This window comes from Phyllostomus discolor, chromosome 10 (genome assembly GCF_004126475.2).
Source record: "Phyllostomus discolor isolate MPI-MPIP mPhyDis1 chromosome 10, mPhyDis1.pri.v3, whole genome shotgun sequence".
NCBI classification, from domain to species: domain Eukaryota; kingdom Metazoa; phylum Chordata; class Mammalia; order Chiroptera; family Phyllostomidae; genus Phyllostomus; species Phyllostomus discolor.
This window is the reverse complement of record NC_040912.2, coordinates 86,215,779-86,233,197: the sequence shown is the minus strand read 5'-3', so window position 1 is coordinate 86,233,197 and position 17,419 is coordinate 86,215,779. Positions and strand designations below refer to the sequence as shown.

Genomic DNA, 17,419 nt, shown 5'->3' with positions numbered 1-17,419 from the left:
GGCAGATATGAAAATGAACCAAGAGGAAAAGAAATCGGCTTTTGTTTCCTAAATGGAGTTAGAAGAAAGTGAACCCTCACTAGCTAACAGAGTAATAACATTTATAAAAAATTGTTTATAGTCACTAATAAAACTGATTTAAGTATTTGATCTGTTTTGCAATTCTAGAAACGAGATTACATGCTAGACTGGGGGGACATGGATATGCGAATCAGCTAAAAATAGATACACGGAGAATGGAGTGCCTAATTATCTAATATGTGGGGCGATTCAATTAATTTATCTGAGGTTTCTACAAAGCTATCTATTTTGCTGAACTCCATCTTGTCCTTGTTTATTTGGCTGCTGTGGTGGCTTAATAATTTAGCAAGCAGAACCTTTGGAAAGGTTGTAAGAATTGTGGCAACATCACTAAGGTGACATGAACGGGGCGATTCACCTAGATATTGATTCACTTTCATTCACGAGTAGGCTGTGCTATGGTTTCCAAGCTACTTCCCTTCGGGTTGGACGAGCAACAGATGGAGTTTCGCCCTCCCTCACCTCGTGCAAACCCTGGGCTCCTAGGCAGAAAACGAACAGAAGCTTTGAGAGTGGAGAGGTACCTTCATGATGAAGAAGAGGAGAATGATGATGACAACGTTGACCTGTGGGTGGATCCACACCGCTGACTGGCCCAGGCTTTTGGGGTCACCTATGTGTTTTACCCACGTGTTGTTGTCAAACAGGGTGCTGATGGCTTCCCGAGGCATCAACTGCGAGAGGAGGAAGCGAAAGGGGGGGGTGGTTCTCCCGGGACACTTGGTGCTTCCTCTTTGTAGAGAGCTGATTCCCAGGCTCACTTTTCAGGGGTCCCTTCTGCCCTTTTCTCAGGGACAGATTGTATCCCTGGCCACAAGGTCATACGGCTCAGAAGCCCCAGGGACATCTGTGCTACTTCCCCTTCTCCACACGGCCCAGTCTTGGCTTAGTCCCCAGGGGGTCAATGTGCTCCGTGACCTGACCCCACCCTGAGGCTCCCTTGCAGCTGACCTCTCCAGCCATGAATTGACCCACTCCTGGTGGAAAGGTGAACGAGGCGATGACAAAGGTGACAATTCCAGGATACAGCAGGCGGCTGAAAAAGAAACAGGATGAATGACCCTCTGAATTTAACCCCTCGCACAGTGGACACCACACCAAACCCTGGCAAGCTGAAGCTTCCTGTGGTCCACAGTAGTTTCGGTTCCTCAAACACAGAGCATTCTCTCCACCGAAGTGCTGTCTTCACAAGTGAGAGAAACCACACCACTCGCCCCCTATGTATATAGCATCAGGGCTTCTGTATTGTGTCACAAGCCACCAAAAGGCACTCGATGCCTTTCGCAAAGATTAAAAAAAAAAAAGGAACTTGCGGAGAAACCAGAAAGTAAGTGGGAAGGAATAAGGAAGGGGGGGGTGACTCACTGCTTAGCAAGAAACTGGCTGAGGGCCTTGTGCTTTCGGACACCCAGCATGACTTGACGGTGCAGGTACACAAACACGGCTCCCAGGAGCCCGCAGCAAATCCTGAGGGTGTAAGTTGCACGGGAATGACATCCCCATCCCTCGGACCCAGCCATGGGAGGAACCAATACCAGGCGCCTGCCTTCCCTTTCTACCTACTGCCCCCCCCCCCCCCCCCGACAATTTGCAATTCATCCACCTTCCTCCCAGCTTGGGTCCCTTCCACCCAAAGCCACACCCGCCCCCCTCACCACGCCCAGGGCAGGTGACCCCACTGACCCGATGACAGCAAAGGCTGGGAGTTCCTGCAGGTCAAAGGGGAAGTCCATCCGGAAGTTGGTTCTGAAGAGAGCGGTGATGGTGACTACAGGGGGGAAAGGCCCGGGATCATGGGGGGAGTGTCACAGACAGCCCCAGAGAGGGAGCCCGAGGTGATCAGCCTTAAGGATCCTCTCCTTTCTCCCTCCAAGCCCAGTGTCTCCTCTTCTACTTTGTGTCTTCTTTGTATGCACAGCCAGTGCCCCCCTGCTCATGGCCTATCTCCCCATCCCGTATCCTCGGTCCACTTCCCAAATAAAGCCACCATCGGGTCCTCTCCTACACTGCCCCACAGGGCTTCCCTCCACGCCCCATGGCGTGCCTCCCCGTTCAGGCGCCTGCACCCCAGGGCTCCCCGTTACCGGCATCCTTGTTCCACACGGCCAAAACTCGGAAGACAAAGGCGCTGAACGTGGCTGCAAAGAACCCTCTCCAGTAGTTGTGCACAGCAAAGTACGTAGACGTGACCTCGATGCTGAACAGCACTCCTGCAGGGGCACAGACGTAGGGTCGGGTGCGGACGGACGAGACAGGCTCTCTCCCACACCCCGGCCCCGTGGACCTCTTCAAGTCCACGCTCTACACCATATACCTAATCATGGTGGCAGTGTTTTTGCAACCCAGGGATGTGGTTCAACAAGATACAGAAAGGATGGGAAATGGGGAAATGGGCAGCCCTCAGCCCACAGAATGTGAGGATCAGGTGCTCATGCTCTTAGAAAGTAGGGCTGGGTGAGATCCACAGTGTCGGATGTGCACAGGGATTGAAGGGCCAATGACAATTTTGTGCATAAAAGTTATGAGAGAGAAATCATCCAGAGCAGGTGCTCGCCAGAGGTGCCGAGCTGGGCTCCAGATCACAGGGACTCTCCTTAACAACCCTCCGACCCCTCCTCCTTCCTCCTGTGTACCATGTACCCAGGGCAACTTTCTAAGGAAGAAACAAGAAAAACGAATACGAAAGGTCTCCCTAAGAGCTGACAGTACTCAACAGTCCCAGAAAAGAAAGTAGAGCGTTCATCCACATTTTAAAAAAATTAATAACTTGACTTAAAAGAACCAAAACAAGGGGAAAAACGAAGAGGCTAGAAGTTAAAAATAACTGTGCTTGCAAAGGGTGGGTGAGGTAGAGGGAAAGCTAATTAATAGCCCTAAGTAGCGCTGTGTCTGGGAGTAGATGCTGGCACAGAAAATCAGGAGGTGGAAGTATAGAAAAACAGCAACGGCTGGTGGGGATAAAGTTAGAAACACAAACAAGGGCACAGAAAGCAAGACTCGGGAGATGAGAAGAAAATCATCTCCCAACATGTTAGACGCAAAATGAAAATTCAATGAGAAAACCACCTAACACCTAGCTGCGGCTCACCTCGATGGAAAACAAGGAAGGGCACGCCGGGAAATACAGCCCATAATTAGATGAACGCAGAAGAGGCCCGACCCCAAGAAAGACCATGAACTGGGTGAGGCTCGCCCCCTCCTTGCTGTCCATGGTGGCCCACTGCTGCCCTGTGACCCAGCCCCCTCACCCTGCCTCCCTCTTCGGGTGCCATCGCACCTCCTAGCCCCTTTCTTCTGCCTGTTCTACACTCAAAGTCCCATCTCTCGAGTCCCTCAGGACCCCTGCCCCTGTCTTCCACAGGGGACAGCCCACAGGTAGACTAGTCCCTTGCAACAAGCGGAAGGTGGCCTGACGGTCACCCCCTCATGGAGCGGCCATAGCATTTGGGCAGAGGACTCCTAGGGGTCAGCTCAGATGCCACCTTGTTCGGAAAGCCACCCCCGATCCCTGTCCTCAGGTAGAAATAGTCCCTCCCTCACCTTGTTCTCTTGGAGTTTTGCACTAGCAGGGCACTTACCATGTTCGGATGGAGTTATTAGTTTACAGCTCTGAGTTTCCCCTAAGAATGAGAGGACCCTGGACCCCAGCACTTAGTACAGTGCCTGGTACATAATCAGGGCTCAATGCCTGTTCTATGGATGAACAGAAAAAGACAGGACAGGAGGGGAGGGCTGGGGAGGAGAGAAGGAAGGAAGAGCACAGAAGAGAATAGGATGGGTGGAATTTCAGAAAACAGGAATGAGGGAACGAGGAATCTGGGGCAGACAGAGCGTTGCCAACCACCTTTCTGCCCCTGCTCCTCGAATCACACCAGGTGAGGCAGCGCCTTCTCGCTCTCAGAAGTGGATTCGATGCGGTAGAGACTCAGGGGGAGGGAGTCTCTGTCCTTTAGCAGCAGTAGAACCCAAGTCGGCTTGGATTTGTCTGGGTATGAACTATCCAACTCACGAACACTTGACAACCATTTTTTGAAATCCTGGGCAAGATTTCCTTTCCCACGATGTGGCTCCTGGACACTCCCCCTAACAGTCTGTCACTGTATCCTCAGGAACGAGACCTGATTTTAATATTAGCCCGAGCCAGACAGAAGATGTGCTACTGAGGAAACGAGGCTGCATCGACACAAACAGCCTCTGGAGACGCTCCAATGGCGTCAGCTCTGCACCGTCGCCCTCTCCTCCCACCCTGGGGGCTCTCCTCGCCTCTCCTCTGCCTCCTTTGCCTCTGCCCGCCCCAGGGTCTTGTTCTTGGTCTCCCATTCTTGCTACTCACAGATACACTCTGTCTCTCCAGTTCCTTTCTGCCCCTAGATTCAACTACCCCCACAGGCTCCTCGGTGAACAAAGCTGTGTTTTCAGCCCAGCTCCTGAACTTCAGCCTCACCAACCCAGCCGCCTATTTGATACCCCTTGGATATGCCACGGGGAAACTTCAAATTCCACACGTGCAAAGCGAAACCTATCAACTCCCCAGACCTGTTTTACTTCCTAGATTCCCTCTTCTGGTTATTACCCCTGGCCACCTGTCTCCTGGTTAGGAACTTGAGAGTTAGCCAAGGTTCCTCCTTTTCTCTTATCCTCCACATCCTCACGTGGACCCATCGCCAGGTCGCATCGATTTTACTGTTTATCACCCATATATGTGAGTCATCCTCTTCTCCGTCTCTTCTGCCTCTGCCCAGTCCAGTCCCTCGTCATCTAGCATCAGGACAATGAGAGCAGTCTCCTTGTTAATCTTGGGTTAAACCTGTTAATCCACAGGCCAGTTCTATCCTGCACATACATATCAAAGGGATTGGCTCACCATGCCAAGCCGGCCAAGTCACTTCCTTGTTCAAAATTCTCCCATGGCTTCCCTGCACTCGGACAGCGTTTTCCAAAGTCAAGTCCGGGAGATGCTATGCATCTCCTGAGAAGGTCCTTGGCAAAAGGGATTTTGTGGGGTCGCCAGGTAGGAGTGGGCCGTGGGGGACTGGGTAAAAAGGGGAAGGGGTTAAGAAGTACAAATTGGCAGTTGCACAACAGTCATGAGGATGTAAATTATAGCATAGGGAATATAGTTAAAAATAATTGCAATAACTATGTAGGGTGTCAGGTGGGTACTAGACTTATTGGGTGGGGAAGCACTTCATAAGTTATATAAGTGTCGAACCACTATGCTGTACACCTGAAATGAATATAATATTGAATTTCAACTGTGAAAAAGAAAAAGTCAAAAAAGAAAAGGACATGAAAAAACACATTTGGGCATGTAGCCTAGAGAAGAAATAAAATCTACTTTCTTGTGCGACTTCACGAGAGCCTTCATGAGCTCGTCCCATTTACCTGTCTAGACTCATTTCCTGTTATTCCTCCCCCTGCATCTTTTAGCAATACTCACCAACTATAATTATAGCCCCCGGGTCTTTTTTTTAAAATCCTCACTGGAGGATATGTTTTTGTAATTGATGAGAGAGAGAGAGGGGGAGAGAGAGAAACATCCATGTGAGAGAGAAACATCGATCAGTTGCCTCCTGTTGCACCCTGACCAGGGAACCCACAACCCAGGTATGTGCCCTGGACTGGAATCCAACCCACAACCTTTTGGTGTACGGGGTGATGTTCTAGCCAACCGAGCCACCTGGCGAGGGCACAGCCCCCAAATCTTGACCTTGCAATGTTGTCTCTTCTGTCCAGAATACCCCACCTTCGCTGTCTTCCTTAAGTATCTCTTTATTTTTATTTTTATTTATTGATTTGAAGTGGAGCATGGGGAGAGAGGGAAGGGAAAAGAGAGAGAAAACTTGCTTCATTGTTCCACCTATTTATGCACGTGCCTTGACTGGGAATCAAACCTGCAACCTTGGCATATGGGGACGGAGCTCTAACTAAGCTAGCTGGCCGGGGGGCAAACACTATCTCTTTTGTAAAGCTCCAATGCCAGTCCCTTACCCCCTCAGCCCCCACACCCAGGCAGCTTAGCAGAAAGCTCCCGCTGCACTTGTCCCGGCTGCCATGAAGACACTTCCGTGAGTGGTGGGCTGCTTGCCTGCCTGCCCGTCTAGTCTTTCAAGGTGAGCTCCCAGGCAGAGCACAGGATCCACCCGGCACAGCGCCCTGAGGGCAGCACAGAGCACGCGCCACAGAAGCAAACAGGTGTTTGTCATTTTGGTAGAATGCTGAAGTCTATTTCTTTCCACTGGGTAAGGAATTAGGAGTTGACTAGATAGTGAATAAATGGTTTTAATACTAATTTTTTCTTTTGTAAACCATGTTCATAAAATGATACCAGTCAAGTAACGTTATCTGCAAGTCCATTTAATATTTGCCACTTAATACAAACATTCTGACAATGGCCTCTTAACTTTCCAATGCGGAACGTTTTCTTGTGTCAAGAGTCATGCTTTGTTTGTTTTTGCAGGTTTTAGAGCCGTGTTTTACCTGTAGCTTTCCTGTGGTCTTCCCTGTACTCCACATACACGGGGCCAAGAAAAACCTTCCTCATTCATTCTAGAAATTCCAACCTTAGGCAGAAAATTCAGATTCTCTTCGCTTTTAAAGAATCTAACTACAGACAAAAACACATTTTTTTTGTAACCTATCTAAAAATGTCCTTTAGATGTTCTGGATTTGTCAGGTGAAAGAGTAAACAAAGGTGAAAGTGGCTATAAACATTAAGTGTGAACTGTAGCGTTTGTAAAAATTTCTAACATACTACCCTTCTTCAACGGGGACCGATGACTCTAATGCCAAGAGCTGACGACAGACGGACAAGCAGGCTGCCAGCCGAGGCGCCTGCTGACCTCATCTCCTTCCACGCCGCCCCCTGGCACCGTGTCAGGACGAGTGGACACGGCACATCGTCATGAACTCTGAGAGCTCCTCCCTATCATTCCAGGGCCAAGCCATCTTAGCTCCCGGAAGACTCCTCTATGAAAGCGCTGATCACATTTTTGTAGTTGAAAAGATGCCTCTAACAACAGGTGCCTTTCAGAACCATATGCTTTTTCCTGAAATTGTGCTTCTCTCTTTGTCAACGGGGTGTCCTTTCTGTCACCAAGGAACCCAAGGCCTGGCCGATAGAATCTCTGCTGTTAGTCTGGTTACAACAGGTAATGATGAGCAGAGAAACACATACCACTGCTTTCTCTGACCATGCCTACCGGCCGGTCACCCAACACAAGGAAAGCACTGTTCTCTCCTTGCGGCTCTCTAATCTCAGCCTCACGCGGCTTTTGGCAGGAATGCACGTCAAGAGCTCAGAACATTGCCTGCGCCATTGCCTGTGCTCATAAGAAACGCCCGCTAGAAGTTAGCTATTCTCCTTACACCGTGGTTCCGACTGGTAATCCTCGCACCTGGGGATGCTGACAGTAGCCTGGGGAGCAAGGCCGGCGAGCGGACCGGAGTAGGAGGGGTAAACCACTTGCCTCCAAGGGGGGTCCCAAAGCAACAGCCGACTCCCACGGCACAGCCCACCGTCAGCATGTCCGTGTAATAGTATGGCTGCTACTGGGGGAGAGACAGATGGAGAGAGAGAAGGGAGGGGTGAGGGAGGGGGGCAGAGAGAGGGGAGGAGAACGAGCAAGGGTGGGGAATGAGGCGGAAGGACAGGCTTCAGTCACAGGGCATCGTGGTGGTCCCACTGCCCCCTGCCATTCCCAGGCCAAGACAGGAAGTGACCTCAGAGCGCAAGGCCAAACACAGAAAATGAAATAAAAGCTAGGTAAATAAATGGTGGGCAGGTAAGCCAAGAAGTGATCGCCAGAGTGAGACTGGAGACGGGCATAATCAGGGAGAGGAGTGTCAATAGCAAGAGGGCCAGGAAAGGACTTCAGACAAACAGCGCTATCAAGGAAGCCTGCATGAAATAGCCACCAGCCTCAGGAGAACATACAGCCCTTTGCTGGAAAAGTGTGGGTGCCTGGAGCCCAGGGGCTGAAGGCCCACCGACCCGTCCCTCCAGCGAGCAACGCTTTCCATCCCGAAGCTGTGGCAGCCGCCCAGACTCCCCTTCCATGTCATGCTCAGGAAACGGGTGGGAGGAAGTGGGACTTGCCTCCGACGGGGGCTGCCAAGCGGCATCCCACGCCCACTGCGCAGGCCGGCGCCAGGAGGTCAAGCTGCCCAGGCACGGTCTGCAACAGAGAAGCGCGCAGGACAAGGAGGGTGGAGGGCTGGGGTGAAGGGGCCGTGGTAGGAGAGACAGGGTGAGGAACTGGGGACGAGAAGGGGACGGGGGCAGCACAGGAGGGAATCGTGGACAGGAACTGACATGGCGGGTGGGGGGGAGGGGGCGGGGAGTGTGGACTGGCAGGTTAGCTCAGGAGTGGGCCGTGTGCAGGCTCCAACGCAGGGGTGCAGAGCAAGAAGGAGGGGGGCGTTACTGGACAGACACAGGCTACACAGAGGCATCAGGTGGCGAGGACAGACGGGGGAGGGGGTGGAGAACAGCGGAGCGTGGGTTAGCGCCATGCTCCGTTTCAGCGTCGCGGCCAGCCCGGAGCAAAGGCAGCCCTCCCGACACCCTGAACACACACAGCCCCGCCTCGTTTTCCTTTCTCAGCCTTACCTCATGGACCCCAGAAAGCACAGACATGAACTGGCTGAGGACGGCCGCACAGATGCTGGCAATGTGGACAAAGGGGCCCTGGGAGAAAGACGGGGAGACGGAGGGGCGGGGTCAGGAGCAGGGTCCGGACGGGAAGCTTTGGCGGCATTGGCCGCGCCAGCATTGACTGCCCCCGGCAGCACCGCACTAGGCGCTGGAAACACAGAAGTGAGTGATACAGACATCCTGCCCTCACAGAACTTCACCCCACAGAGAAAGGGAGGTGATAGATGGGCATTTTAGTATTTCAGAAAATTCCAAGGGCTGGGAAGAAACGGAGGGAGGGCAAAGGGGCAGAAGACAGAGGGGCCAGAGGAGGCGGAATGGGGATGTTTTCAGAGACGGTGTTTGGACAAGGTCACAAATGAGCAGCGTCATGTTGAAACAAAGGCATGAGCCCCGTGGGAATCGGGAGGAAGATGGTTCTCGGCCGAGGGCACAGCAAGTGCAGGAGCCCTGAGAGGGGGACAAGCGTGTAGGGTCGAGGGACAGGGAGAAGGCCTTGATGCCCCAGTACAGGGAGTACGGAGCAGCCTGGGAGGACAGAAGAGGGACAGAGAGGAGTCAGGCCCCCACAGGCCTCTGAGGCCCCAGAGAGAGCTCTGGATTTTATTTTAAGAATGGGGAGCCGTTAGGGAAGTTCTTGCACAGAGGTCAGATGTTGCTGCTTCCACTCTGAGAAGAAGACCCTGGCTGCTGTGTGGATTATCGCCAATGGGAGCAGGACAAGAAGGCACATGAGCACAACCCTGAGGACAGCACAGCCTCTTTCTAGGTCTCAGTTGTCTGTCACAAAATAAAACAAGGGCATCGGGCCCTGGCCGGTGTGGCTCAGTGGGTTGGGCACTGGCCTGCGCACTGAAAGGTTGCTGGTTCAATTCCCAGTCAGGGCACATGCCTGGGTTTCGGGCCGGGTCCCTGGTTGGAGGAGTGTGAGAAGCAGCCAATCGATTTTCTCTCAAGTATTAATGTTTCTCTCCCTCTCTTTCTCCCTCCCTTCACCTCTCTCTAAAAATTAAATAAATAAAATCCTAAACAAAAAAACAATGGCATCCGTCTAGAGTGTCTCTTCAACTGCAGCAGATCCCCACCCCCACCCCAGGGGACATTTGGTAATGTCTGGAGACACTCTGGCTGTCACACCTGGGGGCTGCTGCTGGCATGGAGGAGGCAGAGGCCAGGGAGGCTGCTAAACAGCCTCCCTGGTGCGGGACTGAACCCCCAAGCCAAGGTCACCCAGCTCAAAACGTCAACGGTGTCCAGGTCGGGAGGCTGCTCCAAGGCCCTGCCGGCGCTGACGGTGCCGCTGCTCTGCCCAGGACGAGGACCTCGCAGGTGCTTGCCCTCCCTGGTTTCCCTTATGCCCTCGGCCCTGGCTCTGGTCGCTGTGCCCAGGTCCATGTCTGCTCCCAGGGCCACCCTGTGCCCAGCTCACACCTCGGGGATGGCCACCTACCTCCTTCCCCACAGGAATGCCACTGCCCAGCCCCGCAGTCAGCGCCACGACCTTGGCCACGAAGGCCTTGAGGGTGAGATACTCCTTCAGGATGACCCCACGAAGGATCGTCTTCATTTCGGGAATCCCAGAGCCTAACAGGGTAACAAAACGATTGTGCGCAGGTTCAGGCTGGAGGGGAAAAGGGAGATGACCACCCAGACAGTGGACATGGGGAGGGGGGGCAGGTAGGGGGCTGTGGTGGGGAGGACAGTGACGAAGCAGGGACGAGGGCTGCCGGTAGGGCTGGGGGAGGGAGGAGGTCGGGTGGAAGGGTCCACGGGACAATGAGATTACGCTGAGGACGGGACCTGGGAGGCTCTCCGGGGAAGTTCTCACCAACAGCCTGGGGAGAGATGAGGTGGCAGAAGAGGGCGCTGAAGAGGATGAGAATCAGTGGGAAGGTGACCCAGATCAGGTACTGCAGCGGCAGGCTGGGCTGCATCTGGTAGTAGGTCCACTTGTAGGCTGCGGGGACACACGCCTGGGCTCAGGGCGGTGTGGATGGCAGGTCGCCGCCATCCCCCCCAATCCCGCCCCCCCACCCCGCTACCCCACCGCACTCCTCCGTGCCCCCATCCAACCTCGCCTAGCTCCACTGCACTGCAACCCCGCACCGCGCCCCACCGCACAGGGGCACGCTCTCGCCAGGACTGTCTCACTGAATCTCACGAGATGATACTATTCTTACGGAACTCGTGTGTGGGAAACCTGAGTTACTGGAGATGCTCTGAGCCATTGCAGTTCCCACCATGCGGAGGAGGTGGCGGCCCCGCCACAAGCCACAGTTGCGCTGAGGCTGCGGCCACGATATTAGAGGCCACACCGGTGACCAACCGCCCCGGTTTGCCCGGAACTGAGGCGCTCCTGGGTCCCAGGATGTTTGGTGCCCGACCCAGGCAAGTCCTGAGAAAACTGGGGTGAGGGATAGAGGGGCAGCCACAGCTTGGTTGGTGGCAGGTGGAAGGGGCAGGAGCAGTGGATCTGGGTCTGGTCCGGTCTGGTCTTGCTCTGGGCCTGATCCCCTCTGAGCAATGTCCCCTCCCAGAACACTCCCCGCTCGTCCTGGGCAGAAACCCTAGACACAGTCCCCCTGTGGGGGAGAGGCCCGGGGGACAGGGCGGGGCGAAACCTACCCTGAAGGGTTTTGGCACTGACATAATCCATGCTCCAGCTAACCAGAGCCATAAGCAGTCCCAGGAGCACCAGAAAGATCCAGTCTTCCCCCAGTTTCCTCCTCACCATGCGTCCCAGGCGGCAGACGCAGTCTGGGGAGAGACAGGGGTAACGAAGGGGGCAGCGGGTCACTGCCCATGTATGTGACCAAGGACTGGAAGGGAGGGCTCGTCTCCGTGTCTCAGTAATGAAGGGTCTGGTCTGAGTGTCTCATTCACCGAGTTTCTTTTCCCTCCTCGGCCAAGCGCTGCCCCTTCCGAAGGGGCACTGACGGCCAGGTCCCTACTGGACCCTCGACTCCCTTTCCAAACCTCCTTTCTTGGGGCTGGGTGGGAGGGAAAGTGGGGGACAAGGCCAGATGCGAAGGAACTGGGGAGACATGCCTCTCCTTAACCCTGGGAGGAGGGCTTTGGGGTGCACGTGCAGAGGGGAGGCTGGGACATATGTAGTGGGGCCTCCAGGTTATTCTCCAGAGCCCTGTCCCTCCTCCTGTGCCACCTTCCTTGACCGCTCTGTCCCCGTCACCTTGGCATTTAGAATAGTGGTCCTCATCTGTGCTGTCCATGGTGGCACTGGAGCCCATCTGCTTGGGCATCCCCGTGTCCTGCTCCTTGGCTGAGAATTGCTCCTTGTGATGGCCATAAATCTGGACAGAGGGAGGGTGGGAAAGGTGCCTTATGAAAGAGTCCGAAGGAATGGACAGAAGGAAGCACGCAGACCCCACAGAAACAAACAGCTTCTTAAAATCCTGGGTGTCGAGGGCCTGGAGGAGGGTCTCTCTGTGGCGCCCCCCGCCACCCTCCACTGCCCACTGTCCATCCGCACACTGCCCTCTCTCCACCTGTGTGCCCGTCCGCACCCTCTCTCCATCCGTACTCATCTTGGTCCATGGCGACCTTCATCAAGGAGGCCAGTTCCTACTCTGAAGTGGAGACAGAAGAACTGTGCCTCTGTGTCCAGGAGAAGCTTTCCTTGCCACTCCGCTCTCTGAGTCTCCGCCTGTCTCTGTAACATCCCGAGACCACTCCCACCCCGACTTCCCCCTAGGGATGCTGACACGGGGGCTCTTGGCTGCCCTGTGCCTCAGCGGCCCCTCAGATGCTCAGCCAAACATAGAAAAAGCCCAGCCCTCCCTCCCTGGATGTGTGTGCCCAAACAGGAACCAGTCCCGAGAAGGCAAGGGAATCTCCCTCTTTCCAGAGCAGGGTAATTAGATACTCCCCCAAATGTGAGGAGGGCAGAGGAGTGGCCCTCAGACCTGGTCGCTGCCTGCTCCCACCCCCTAGGTGGAGCAGGTGTGTTTGAGGTGGGGGCAGGGAGCTAGGGCTCTACCTGCGTTTGGCCTGCCCCACCCGAGCTGCACCAACGCCCTCCCCTGGGGCCAGGGTCAGGCCAGGCCTTGTTGCTGGTCCTGGGAGAGTCTGAGGAGAAGAGATCTGATTTCACAACGTGCTCAGCAGAGCTGAAGCCTGAGTAGCGGACAGGCACACACTAATTGCCCTGCTCGCGGCTGTTCCATGTCCTGGAATGAGGTTAGTGATCCAGGGAGGTCGTGTTTCCGTCCACGCCCCACCTGGGACCCAGTGAGCAGGCACTACCTACCCGCGGCACTCAGTGCACGCCCTTCCACGGGCCACCTCTCTCCCTTGGGTCCCAGGGTCCCTTGAGGAGGAGGGCTACTCCATCCCAAACCCAGCAAACACGGAAGGAGAAAACTCCGTGCTAGCTGGTTCAGGGCTGAGCACCGCTGCAGAGCAGGGCTGGGGAGGGGAGGGAGGCATCCAGCCTGAAAGGGGAGCGGCGTGTGGGCTCGGTTAACGAGAACGTGGCGGTGTGTGGAGGGTGCTGCCTGTGGGCGAGGGTGTGAGGGAGCTTGCACGCGCAGAGTCGTGGGCTCCTCGGCCAACCACTCGTGGAGCTTATGTAATGAGCACGAGCTCCTGGTGCATGTGTGGCTCTGCCGTCCCCATAGGATCGGGGAGATCTGCTAGCAGAGGTTACATAAAAGGACGGACGTGTGGGTACTGAGCTGGGCCCAGCCCTTCTAACAATCGCCATATTTTGAACACATTGCCATGCACTTGGTCAGTTAAAAGAAAATCAACACTGCTCCTTCTTTTCACTCAGTTCCTAACTTCCCCCAGTCCTTCACCCCACTGGCCCCTGCACCCCAGCGTCCCCTCCCCCTAAGACGTTACCTGGCGGGGGTGGGAGTTGGGATGGGGGCCTGCATCCTTCCGGTGCCTGTGCTGGAGGGCCCCGTTCTCGGAGGGCAGTCCGTAGCTGGTGCAGTGTTCGAAGGGCACGTACTGGTACTGGGGGGCACTGCCCCACCAGCTTTGTTCGCGCCCACGCCGCTGGGACCCAGACGGCTCCATGCTCCCTCCCCCGGCCAGGCCTTGGCCTGCTTGCCCCCGTCCTCCCCCCAGGACAGCTCCTTAAGCCTGTCCTCTTGCCTGTCCCCAAGGCGTCTGGGGCAGCGTGCCCACCCCCAGCTATTTATAGCTATCTCTCCATCACATGACCCCCCACACAGCCACATCTGATCTCTGCTTGGGGTCGAAGCAGGTGTGAGAGCAGTGCGGGCTGGGGAGGAGGTTGGGGTGGCGACCTGAGGGACAGCCCCACAGGGAATTCCCTCAGCTGGGCGGCAGCACTGTCCTCCTCCTGAGTCACTAGGAGGCTCCCAGCCCCAAGCCCCTGGTCCCCCTGGAAATATCGCCCAGACCAGGAAGGAAAACTGCGTAGCGTGCTCTCAAACCTGTGTGTGCCCAGAGCGTGTTAAATCTATACCAGGGAAGTGTCCCATCTCTCAAAAAAAAAAAAAAAAAGTCCCATCTCTGCTCCAGTAAGTGGAAGGTGAGGCTCCGATGCCCGACGGTGATTCCAAGGCCCCGAAACACTGGAGAGTAACTCGCCTCAGGGAGGAGCTGACGCCTCTCTGCCATCTTTCCCTGCCGCAGATCCAGCCAAGGTGTGGGCCTCACCTGTCTGGCCCCCTCTCCCCACCCAGCCAATGTGCCGTTTTCTCCTCCAGCTCTGCCTTTTCTGTCTGCCGGGGGCTGTTCACCGTGCTGCAGCGCCATCCCTTGTCACCCCTGATCTCTCACCCACTGGGTGGGGGGGATGCTGTGGGAAGCAAGGGGGCGGAGCCTAGGCTTCGGGTATTTCTCCCACTTCCCAGACTGGCAAGTGTCAGCCGCACCAGCAGCCCGCATTTACGGGGAGGGACTGAACTTCTTCTGTATGGACCGAGGAGCGCCCGAGGGTCTGTCTAGCCGGGTTAGATAGCAGGAAAGGGGAAGTTCGCCAGGGGCAGGGGCGCGAGGAGAGGGGAGCGCTTCTCAGGACAAATATAAAGGACGATGGGGAAGCACTTTGCCAGTCTTCTCGTCTCCAGGTCAGTAAGTCATTTTCAGCCAAGGACAAACTATCTGGCATCACATTTTTTTTCTCTTTTGCCAATTTTCCTAGGACATCCTTTCTCCTGTGAGCTCCTCATGATAGAAGCAAGTTAGAAACACGAGCAAGGGTGTAGTTTAGGGTCCATCACCAAGTGGGGTCTGTCCCAGGATAGTCCAAGTTCAGGCACTATAGGCCAGGGACACTGAATATATGGTCTGCAGGTAAATTGGGATCTAGGCTCTGTCCACAGCAGGTGGGAAGGCGGAAATCATCAAAAGTATCCTTTGTAACACAAATCCTCCACCCCTGAAGGTTTATACTCCACCCGCAAAGATGACCGTGTGCCCCGTTGAGGGACTGAAGGGTCTGTGATATCCACCATCTCTGTAGGCAGAACATAAGCAAAGAGTTCTAAGGGGTTGGTGTGAGATGAAACAAATACTGTCTTTAAGAAAATACAGAGCTCCTGGCTGGCGTAGCTCAGTGGATTGAGCACGGGCTGCCAACCAAAGTGTCGCAGGTTCGATTCCCAGTCAGGGCATACATGCCTGGGTTGCAGGCCACGGCCCCCAGCAACTGCACATTGATGTTTCTCTTTCTCTCTCTCCCCCTCCCTTCCCTCTCTAAAATAATAAATAAATAAATAAATAAATAAAATCTTTTAAAAATACAGTGCTACAGTGCAATTATACTTTGGGGGGTGGTGGGGAGAGGGCTTCAGAAACAGGAAAGGTTTTCAACTGTTTGTGGCGTACGGTTCTCCCGAAGGTAGCCAGTTGCTGTAGCGTCTTGATAATCCCAAGAAACAAGTATCTAAGGCAATGACTATTTCTTCACTCTTCCAGAGAAAGTTGGGTCCTGGTTATGGACTCCAAGATGTGGAGGCTAGCTCCCTGGGGCTGGGGTGGCCCTCACACTTGACCAAGCCAAACAGAAGCACCAGCTGCAATTCTGAAAACCAGATTCGGAAATGAGGAAGGTCAAGGACACCTACAGTTGCTAGCGCGGGATGTGAGGAGCATTACGTTGAGTTTGGGATTACAAATAGTTGAGATCTCATGGGTTACCGTCCTGCAAGAGAATAAAGTGTAGACTCTGCCCACCCTCGCCAACCCATCCTTCTGTGGGTACAGTGCTTAGGTTCTTGTCTGGATGGACAAAGCTGAATTTCTAGGGAGTTCTGTGAAAAGCTCAATTTGGAAACAAATTCATAAGCATGCATGTATTCTATGAGATACAAACACTGTATAAGGTACATATTCTTCTGGGGTCCATGATGCTAAAAGGTTAAAGCCTGCAGGCTTCTGGACTTGCTATGGGAAGGAAGGTTGTCAAAGAGGCCACGTGGCAGTTGTTTCTAGTCCACTCATTCCAGGACCTTGCCCATCAGATCCTTGAAACACCCTTGGTTCCTTGCCGTGCCCTGGGAGGCCCTGCTGACAGCCTGGGCAGGTCTCTTTCTCCCTCTCCTGGTTTTTCAAACACGATACACTCCCCGCCCCCCCTCTGCCCCCTTCTCTCCCTAACTAGGGCTGAGATGGAACAATAATAAAGTCTTTGGTCTCGGGTTTATTTTCCCAGCTCAGTGGGAAAAATCTATAGCTCCCAAAGGTAAGGAGGGAGAAAAATCTCCTGCCAGGAGAAAAGTCACAGAAGCAAAGAGGGCACAGTCAAGGTGACAGATGACTTCCCATGCTGCCTTCAGTGTCCTCGGAAAGGCAGTGACTCAGAGGGGCACGGAGATGGAGATGAAAGAACGCATGCAAAGAAGTGACCCCGGTGTTGGCTCCCGCGGGGCATGTGAACTCGGGTTATTACGCTGAAGCTCATTTTGGGAGAGAGTTAATGTGTTCACACCATGTGATTCGCTGTACAGCATCACCTCTAGTCCTCACGGGGACCTTTGAAGGTAGAAATAATCTTCCTCATTTTTAGATATGGGAGACCGAAGTTCGGTGAGGTTCGGTGCTTTAGCTAAGGCCTCTGGTCTCTTCAAAGGCTGAGCCAGAATTCAAAATCTATTTGATTTCAAGTTCATGCCCTTAAAGTGACATTTTCCCCTTTTTTTTAAATTAACAAAATTGTTTTAAATTGATTGTAGAGAGAGAGAGAGGAACATCAACTTGTTCCATTTAGTTATGCATTCATTGGTTGATTCTTGTATGTGCCCTGACCGGGGATGGAACCCACAACCTTGGCATATCAGGATGATGCTCTAACCAACAGGGTCATTTTCTCCTTCTTTGTATAACTGCAAGTCTCCAAGCCTCGTTTTCCTCATCTCTAGAATGGGAAAGTGACTGCTGGATGTGACTGGGGAGGGTGGGGAGGCTCCAAGCCCCATGCCTTGGACACACCCATCCGTTGTCAGTTGTAGCTCCTGGGGACTTCCACCCCCAATTAGAGGCCTTCCTCCTTTGCCCAGGACCCACTTGCTTCATTTCTTCCCATTCCCTTCCCTGTTGGAGGAAGCAGGCTGGAGGAGGCAGCAGGGGGCAGCCCCCAGCTCAAGGAGATAATTTTAGAAAAGAATCCCCTGGCAGAGGTGAGCATGGGGGAAGGGCACAGACCGTGAAATTCAACCTGACACCCTCATTCAAGGGCGGGGGTGG

At 54.1% G+C, this 17,419-nt stretch overlaps 1 protein-coding gene across 2 annotated transcripts in view; it reads right to left on the bottom strand.

Moving 5' to 3' along the window:
- The window catches only part of CLCN1 (chloride voltage-gated channel 1), a 29,674-nt gene extending 15,318 nt beyond the window's left edge, over positions 1-14,356 (bottom strand). Inside the window, exons 1-12 of one of the 2 annotated variants that reach the window (XM_028525818.2) lie at positions 13,601-13,780; positions 11,928-12,048; positions 11,363-11,494; positions 10,566-10,694; positions 10,188-10,321; positions 8,693-8,770; positions 7,551-7,629; positions 2,166-2,291; positions 1,765-1,849; positions 1,447-1,548; positions 1,033-1,117; positions 606-755 (exon numbers count right to left, since the gene is read on the bottom strand). In XM_028525818.2, coding sequence (XP_028381619.1) covers positions 606-755; positions 1,033-1,117; positions 1,447-1,548; positions 1,765-1,849; positions 2,166-2,291; positions 7,551-7,629; positions 8,693-8,770; positions 10,188-10,321; positions 10,566-10,694; positions 11,363-11,494; positions 11,928-12,048; positions 13,601-13,780 — 1,401 coding nt within the window. Of the gene's footprint in view, positions 1-605; positions 756-1,032; positions 1,118-1,446; positions 1,549-1,764; positions 1,850-2,165; positions 2,292-7,550; positions 7,630-8,692; positions 8,771-10,187; positions 10,322-10,565; positions 10,695-11,362; positions 11,495-11,927; positions 12,049-13,600 lie in introns of both variants that reach the window. The other variant, XM_036010993.1, reaches the window with a different exon arrangement.
- Between the last annotated feature and the right edge of the window lie 3,063 nt (positions 14,357-17,419).